At 34.7% G+C, this 8,817-nt stretch overlaps 2 protein-coding genes across 2 annotated transcripts; one reads left to right on the forward strand and one right to left on the reverse strand.

Moving 5' to 3' along the window:
• The first annotated feature begins 563 nt into the window (after positions 1 to 563).
• On the forward strand, positions 564 to 1,242 carry LOC120082416 (mavicyanin-like). Its single transcript, XM_039037576.1, has 2 exons — positions 564 to 813; positions 908 to 1,242. The coding sequence occupies exons 1-2, from the start codon at positions 609 to 611 to the stop codon at positions 1,240 to 1,242; spliced, it is 540 nt and encodes a 179-aa protein (XP_038893504.1). The 5' UTR covers positions 564 to 608.
• A 667-nt stretch (positions 1,243 to 1,909) lies between these two features.
• Positions 1,910 to 8,457, reverse strand: LOC120083592 (DEAD-box ATP-dependent RNA helicase 51-like). Its single transcript, XM_039039412.1, has 12 exons — positions 7,843 to 8,457; positions 6,399 to 6,584; positions 5,554 to 5,739; positions 5,080 to 5,163; positions 4,857 to 4,898; positions 4,641 to 4,712; positions 4,258 to 4,557; positions 3,787 to 3,825; positions 3,557 to 3,661; positions 3,263 to 3,331; positions 3,058 to 3,183; positions 1,910 to 2,348 (listed from the first exon to the last, which is right to left on the reverse strand). The coding sequence occupies exons 1-12, from the start codon at positions 8,302 to 8,304 to the stop codon at positions 2,181 to 2,183; spliced, it is 1,839 nt and encodes a 612-aa protein (XP_038895340.1). The 5' UTR covers positions 8,305 to 8,457; the 3' UTR covers positions 1,910 to 2,180.
• Between the last annotated feature and the right edge of the window lie 360 nt (positions 8,458 to 8,817).

Genomic DNA, 8,817 nt, shown 5'->3' on the forward strand with positions numbered 1-8,817 from the left:
TGTATATTCAATGTCACATCATTTTTTTTTAGTCCACTGGGATTAAATTAATTTAGAGACTATTTAAAAGTATTTTCCAAAACTCAAACATATGTGTTAGGATTAAACTAGAAAAAAATTATCGTAAGGATAATGATTAAGTGCAACATTTTCTTGTTAACAAAGAAAAATATTAAAAAATATATTTTAAAAAAATTATCATATATCATAATTTTATTGGACAATTTCTTGGAAAGCACAAAAGGAATATCCAAAATTTTCTTTTATCGTAATAGAAAACAATTACAAATCATGGTAAGAAATGCGGATAATTTATACTCCAAATTTTTTTTGAAAGCCTTATAATGTTTGAAATATTTTTGTTTTGCTTATAAAATATTACCGCCGTTATAACTCAACAAAAAAAAATAATAATAATAAAGGAGAAAGCCATTTATAGCAATTCAAAGGGAATCCCTTTCTTCACGCTGACCGCCAAAATCTCTTCACTTGCTCCACTTCTCTCTTCTTCCAACTAACTCATTCCTTCATTTCTCTCTATTTAACCCTTTTTCATCCTTTCAATTCTCAAAATTCCCCAATTTTCCCTTCATTTAATTCACAACACCATGTCTTTTCTCCTCTGTTCTTCTCCCTTCAAACCTCTCCCATTTGCTTTCTTCTTCCTCTTTCTCTCCTTCCATTTCTTCTCTGCAATTAGCATCGATTTCCTCGTCGGCGATGAAGATGGATGGGCTGTCCCTAAACCAAAAGAAGCTGACAAATACAACAAATGGGCTTCTCACAACAGATTCAATATTGATGACACTGTCCGTAAGTACCCAATTTTGCCAAAAGAAAAAAAAAAGGATTGTTTTTTCCAATACCCATCTGAAAATTTTGTTAATTTGATTGATGGTTGTGTTAGATTTCAAGTACGAGAAAGATTCAGTGATGATGGTTACAGAGGAAGAGTACAAACAGTGTGGTTCTTCAAAACCTCTGTTTTTTGAGAACAATGGAGATAGTGTTGTAAAGCTTGACAGAGCAGGTTTGTTTTATTTTATTAGTGGAGTTTCAGGGCATTGTCAGAAAGGCCAAAGAATGATAATCAAAGTGTTGGAACCTTTGAATCCTCCTCAGCCACCCACTGCTCCACCACATAGCAAGAATGCTGCTGAAGATTCTAATTTGGTCTCTGTTTCATCTTCAATCTTGGGAATGTTCTTGATGTTGTTCTTTGCTCTGTTTCCGTCCATTTGAACAGGGTGTTTTAGGAAAGATTCCTTGGAGTAGGGTTTTAGGGGAAGGGATTGATTCATTCATTTATTTGGATTTTGTTTTTAATGTTCTTATCTTTTTTTCAGTGTTATGAATGAATTGTTTATTCTGCTCTGATTGTAGTTCAGGAAGTTTGGAGATGGTTAAATATGTTATTAATAACAAAATTACAAAGAAACAAGATATAGGTTGAAATTCTTCTATGTGATGGCTATAAGTTAGTTGATTGACAGTGATAGTTTAGGGTTTAATTATTTATGAAATAATTTTAGTACAGTCCAACTGCATCTCTTATTAACCGGTGTCAATTTTTTTGACTGATTAAAAAAATATATTTTATTGAAATGTCTGAACATAAACGTAAATAATTATTATATTTAACATTAATGACATTTTATACTTATATTTACATTATTTATATTATATTTATATGTTAAATAAGCAATAAGATAGGTAATCCAAGCAAAATTTAAAATGTCGAAGACAATAAATAGAAAAGGTTTCAATTATGCAAAATTGTGATACTGAAAAAATATCCAATATTTCAGAAAAAATTATAAAAACAAAAAAACCTGGAAGGTAAAAATGGTAGTAGATAAATGCTCTTAATATATATATTATAATTGTTTATTTTTTCGTGTTTAATAAATTTTTTAAAACTAAAATATCAATTCACTCTCTTATTTCGACCTCAATCCTTGAAAATGTAAAAATTCCAGAAATTTACATCACAGTGTAATTTAATAAGTGGCTGTCATTAAAAAAATTTCCTAGGGTATAAATATTAGGATACAAAATCACATCTGGTTACCAGACTATTGTAGGAACATCAGGAAATAAATGTAAAAATTTCCTGAACTATGAAATTTGAACAAAAGTAAAATATTGATGGAGGGGTTTGTTGAGTAACAGCAGTCGAGCTAGTATCTTACAAATTGCCTCTCATCTCCTTCATTCTTCCTCTTACTGAACCTGTTGTTGCTGCTCCCTTCTACTTTACGCGTTTTCTTCCTGAATTTTGAGGCACTGCTGTCAATATTAAGGTTCACCTTTGGAGGGTTGGAAAAGCAGAATGAAGCAGCAACACCCTGTTCACATACACATACCAGTCAGAATATAGAAAGCTTCCTCTTCCTCTTATCTCTCATCGAGATCTTCTAGCAGAAAACTTCAAGATGTGATAAAATACACTCAAGGCATGTTTGGGAGTGATTTTAAAATGTGAAACATATTTTTTATTATTCAAAATTGATTTCGATGGAATGAAAATTGCATTTTTTTTATATCAATGAGTGTCCAAGCCAACTTACGCACACCTCAACTAATCTCACGGGACAACTCACCTGATCCTACAACATTTGGACGTCAAGGAAACTCGTAAGGATATTAAATCCTAGGTAGGTGACCACAATTGATCGATTCCATGACCTAGCCCTTTATCAAAGGAATGTTCCCTTATTTACCATTAGGTGTCATGATGGTTAAATGAAAATTGCATTTAAAAGTGTAAAATAAAATATTAAATTAATTTCGAACCACTAAAAGCATGTTTCGACGTGATTTTAAACATGAAAAAAGCGATGTTGATAATTTCAAAATCAATTCCGAGGATGCACTCATTTTCATATGAACAAAAACTTATTTATTTGAACAACAGGTATCCACCATATTTTAGTTAGTGAAGCCCTTCTCCCTTTGATTTTAGAAGAAAATGACGTACCATAGGCGAATTATCTTGATAAGCATGCATGCTGAGATTTATATATATGGGTTAGATGAGAAAAAATTAGTCAGTACCTGAAGATCAAGACGATGGACATTGAAAATATCTTTCATCGAATGTGAATTGTAAGCTAATAAATAGGATCTGTAAGCATCCTTAGCCGACTGGTTCAAATAATAATTGCTGCCAACCAGCTTCTCCTGCATCATTCAAAAGAGTCCAGGATTAGAACCAATGGATGAGTAATATTGGATGTACTCGAGAGGACAAGGGAATTACTAGATGAGATTGCACGTTGGCCAGTTTCTTATCACTGAACTCGTACTCTTTCACGGGAACTTTTGCTGCCTGCCAATAGAACATGAACCACACTCGAACTATTAAAAGGGCAGAACACTAGTGAAACTATATATGTTAATCTCTCCTATGCAAACAAGCTCCTATATACAATTAGGTTCAGTTAACTGCAACGGCGATGCTTGACATTAGCAAAATGTATGAAAGTCTGAGCTTCGCCTCTAATACTACTTAAAACAAATAATTCAATATGGATTTTTAGGGAAAATACCAAACCTTTAGATAGCTAAGAAATTGAAGCTCTTCAGGAATCAAGAAAAGCAGGGCATTTCCTTTGCTACCTTCCCCTCGAGCTGTTCGACCAACTCTATGAATATATTCCTAAAATCAATAATTTCACACAACGTTTAACTCAATCAGTATAAGAATGACCTATTTGACAAATATAGTATAGGAATTACAAGGATACTAAATGAGACGTGACATAATTAAGGAGTAAGAGGCACCTTGGGTTCATCTGGAGGATCGTACTGCACAATCCAATCCTGAGATATAGAAATGAGCATGGCGAATCAATGATATATACATATTAAGATAAATGGCTTAAGAAATGTAAAACCATTATTATCAGTTAACTCGGTAATTTTAATAAGCATTTTTCAGAGGCCAGTCCACAATGAAAGTAGATACGAGATGTCAACTATGAAGTAAATACAAATGCTATCAGTTATGTTCTATAGTCATTGAAAATTTCGAACAATTTTAGTACTTCGCTTCCTCATCCTTCCAAAGTTTATGCTCACAGAATTGATCTCTTTTAATGAATCCAGACAGAGTATTAGGGGACACACTTCCACCCTCAAAGAACTCAAAGGTGAAAAGGAGCCCCACATCCCAAATCCCAAATCCCAAACGAACACTACAAGTATGCTCGCACATGGATAATAAATCAAAGGATAAAAAAGAAGATAACATACAACTGCGGGTATGTCAAGTCCTCGTGCAGCAACATCAGTACATAGTAGGATCCCAGTCTCAGCCTTGATGAAGGAAAAGAAGGTAGAAGTTCTCTTCTGCTGCTTTTGCTTTCCATGGATATCCATGCAGTCGACCTTAATGTATCTAAGAAGGTCCGCATGGAATTTTACAGAGTTACAAGATGAGAAGAAGACCATTACTTTCTTAGATAAATTTCTCTTCAAGAAGGAATATAGAAGAATGAATCTTTTAGAACTGGGCACAACACAATAACCTTGTTGCAACCCCTCATTGGTGACCTACAACGACGCATCCAATTCAATCAATCAGAAGCAAGGACTTCATATTAAATTAACATATATGCAACAGTAGATTATTTTACCTTTGTTCTTCCATCATCCACATCAATATAAATAGGAGTTGACTGAAACGACAAGCGAACAAGATCTTCAACCTGTTTTTTTTTTTTTTTTTGGGAGATCGGAGGGGATGGAGAGACCAAAATCAATCCAAATGGACAAAGAAATAGAAGTTCATATGGTACAAAAGAAGAAAAACCAAGGAGAGAAAGTATAAAAGTTGAATGTAATGCACAAACCTTTTGTGTTTGGGTTGCTGAGAACAAAGCAGTCTGCCTATTCTGCAAATAATATGCAAATTGAAATACCAACAGATTACAGTATTGCACGAGGAAAAGAATGATACCCACCATAATAATAACAACGACGAAAATAGTGATAGTGCAATTTTTAATAATTAAGACTAGTCTCGAAAAAGCTCAATAATCATATTGAAAAAGGCATACAACAATGGTCAATTACCTTTGGTAGAAGCTTTATAATTTGTTTCATTTCCTCCTCAAAATTGGTTTCCAATATCCTGTCTGCTTCATCAATTATGAGGCACTGCAAAAGACATTTAGACAGAATGTTCTTGCGCATTATAAGATTGAAGATTACATACAGGAAATTACCAACATAATTCAATGAGTTACTCAAGTGCAAATCTAAGACACCGAGAATAGGAAATGAAAATTTGAAATTTCTTAGAGGTGATAAAAACCAACTTAATTAATATATAAGCCTATTATCAGTGAAATAGTTTCTTATCCAAAAAACTGAGACTGGAAAAAAAAAACAGAGAACATGAGGCAGACCTCATGCTGGCAGGAATGAGTTCATAGTGCAAGTCACTTGCAACAAATTTTCAAAAGTCCAGTCTTTACTTAGCACTGACAAAAATATTTTCCAACATATATCAATAATGGCAAGAAAATGGAAAGTAGGCCGCATTACCTTCAAATTTTTAAACACAAAATTCTTGGTATGCTGAAGATGGTCAAGAAGTCGACCAGGGGTTGCTATTAATAGATTGACCCCCTTTGTAATACGATCAGCCTCAGCTTGTCGGCTAGAACCACCAGTAACAAGGCCAAGTGTCTGTGAATGATATTTGAGAAGCTCTTTTGCCACTTCATGTGTCTGAATTATTAAAAATGGCCAGTCAGTAATAATATCAACAGAGCTGAGATGGAAGGAAGGTTGAAGAAAAGAAATGTTCTTAGTGATCTAGCCCTATTATAGCAACGAAGTTCGTAGTATTCTTCTAAAAATTTTGTTTTTGTTGGGTTGCTTTATTGATAAAGCTTAAAGGGAGATTTTTATTCTCTTGGAAATTTTCGATCATGAAAGAAGTTCTTACTTCATTTTTAAAAAAATATATAATTGTTGAAGTCAGATCTAGGGAGTGAGTCCAAGTTGGTTTCATAATTACTTTGTATCAATCATAATGGGTTGACCTAGTGATAAATAAGGGAACATTCCGAGGTCATGGGTTTAATCCATAGTGGCCACCTATTTAGAATTTAATCTCCTACCAGTTTTCTTGACATCCAAATGTTGTAGGGTCAAGCAGATTGTCCCATGAGATCAATCGAGGTGCGCGTAAGGTGGCCCGAACTCTCACGAATATTAAAAGAAAAAAAAAACTTTGTATCTTTGTAATTACAATTCCTTTTTCATTAATACAAATTGAAGCATTTTTTGAAAAATTCGTAAGCTCCTTTGGCATCAATATGAGGAGTCATCAAGAACTAAATTATTATAAGAGAAATGCAGGTTAGGGGGGAAATTCGACCAACCTGCATTGCAAGCTCCCGTGTTGGGCAAATCACAATAACACCAGTTCCATTACGAGGAGTAAAGCAGATGTGATGTAGCAACTCCACAGCTGGTATAAGGAAGGCAAGAGTTTTCCCAGATCCAGTCCTTGCGGCTCCAAGAATATCCTTCCCAACCAGAGAAGGTGGAATAGCTTTGGCTTGAATCTACATTCATAATGTCAGGAAAATTTAAAAATATGCAAGTCCATGTATTAAGTTAGACTCAAATCCCATACACCATTTGTTGTAGGAAAAAAAAAAAAACAAACAAACAAAAACAAAATCTGTGCAAGATTCATTAAAATAACTCCAACCCATATTCGAGTGTTCAGCTTACCCCATTAAAAACTATTTATAGTTAATATCAAGGTTAATCAAAGCTTTTTTTTTTTTTTAATTTGGATAAGAAACAATTTTACTGATGAATGAAATATCCAAAGAGCTACAAAGGAGATATAGAAAACCCATAATAGGGATTACAAAAGATTTCTCCAATTAGCAACGAGGATATTTAAGCCATGATTAGTAAAGGGCTCAATATTTTTACACCAAAAAAAAGCACTGGAAATGGAAAGATCAAGCACTTCCTTAGATGATCCTTCCGTGTCCTTAAAAATCCTAGTGTTTCGTTCATCCCAAATCTTCCATAAAACAGCACAAACAATGTTCTCCTATAGAAATTTTTTGATGCCTTGAAGGGGTGTTCAATAATCAGCATTCTGATCCAATCGATTGAGCCTAAGAAGGAGCAATATTCCAGATATGAACAGCAAATTGGCAATGGAAGAAAATGTGCCTTTGTGATTCACTGTCTTTTCAAAAAAGACAGCACCACGAGGGAGAAATCTGGAACCATGGACAACGTTTCTGAAGTCTATCCATTGCCGATGGGCAGTCTCCCATATGAGGAACTTGATTCGCCTGAGGCAACGTGATTTCCACAAATGTATAAAGATGTTTTTAAATGGGGGGGAAGCCGGTCTTAATCAATTGAATACCATTAGTCACGCGCTGAAATTTTTTCCTGCATTCCCATTCACGACCTCAAAATATAATACTTGCGACTTGCGTACTTCAACTCCAAGTTCAAATCAAATAGTTATTAGTAGAAGTCTTACCTATAATTGAAATTGAGTTCAATCCCTACATGGGCCTTAACGACGTAAGCAACTGAACAAGAGAGGAAACCCCAAAAAGTAGATTGTGTATAAAATTAAAAATTCTCAAATATTAGACCATTTTTTTTTATGAGAATAAGCACTTTCTTGAACAAAAAAATAAGGAATACAAGGCATACAAGGCATACAAAAAAGATCCACCCACAAAAAGGAGGAGCACCCTATAAAAAGAACTCCAACTATGCAAAATAACACCTATAGAATCATGAATATTAGACAATCAACCGCTTAATAAGAAATCTAACCTGAGTCATATGCTCAAATCCCATGTCTTTAATCGCCCGGAGAGTTTTCTCCGACAGGTCAAGCGAATCAAACGAAACAGTAGTCATAATCCCTGATCCACCAGTTTTAACCTTCTTTTCCTCGTTCTCTTTCTCCTCATCGTTCTCAACTTTCCCTTCCATGCCATCCTCACCCTCCTCACCATCATCATTTTCGTGTCCTTCCTCCTCCAACTCGCCCTTCGTCTTTGTTTTCGTCTTCCTCTTCTTCTTCCTCTTCTCGTCTTTTTTCACTTTCTCCTCTGAAATATTTCCTTCAGCATCTCCTTCCCCTTCTTCTTCTTCACCTTTCACTGGATTTTGAAGTTCCGATTCTTCGGCACCCGTTGAAGGAAGATTTTTCTTGGGTCTCTTCCTCTTGCGCCTTTTGTTCATTGCCTCTACCTCTGATGAGGAGGGAACTTTCTCCTCCGGTACAACCATGGCATTGACTTCAAAGTGATGATTTTTGCTAGAATTTCGAACTGATAATGAAAGAGAAGAAGCTGACACCTTGCTTAAGCTGCTCTGGTTTTCTAGGGTTTATCAGCTAAAACCTCAGCCACCAGAGTTTCAGAAAATACCACGAACTTGAACGACCTCCCTAACCGAGACCGAGTCGAGTTAAACGTTCACGTTTGGGCCGACAAACTCGGCCCGTTAGAGAAAATTATGGGCTCTCTGGGCCTCGACTCGGTCGGATCGTCATTACAGAATTTTCAGTACAATTACAAATTTACAACTAATTATCATAGATGCTCTCTTTTTCTTTTTCTTTTTGAATTATACTATGAATAAATTCTAATTATTATCATTTCAACAATTATTGTCATTTCACCGAGAATACTGATAATTTCGAAATGCGAAGTGACTTCTTTTAATGAGTGGCTTCCCAAATCATCAATACATATATATATGGGGATTTAAAAAAAAAAAAAAACTACTTACCTAGTAAAA

Source organism: Benincasa hispida, chromosome 8 (assembly GCF_009727055.1).
Source record: "Benincasa hispida cultivar B227 chromosome 8, ASM972705v1, whole genome shotgun sequence".
NCBI classification, from domain to species: Eukaryota; Viridiplantae; Streptophyta; class Magnoliopsida; order Cucurbitales; family Cucurbitaceae; genus Benincasa; species Benincasa hispida.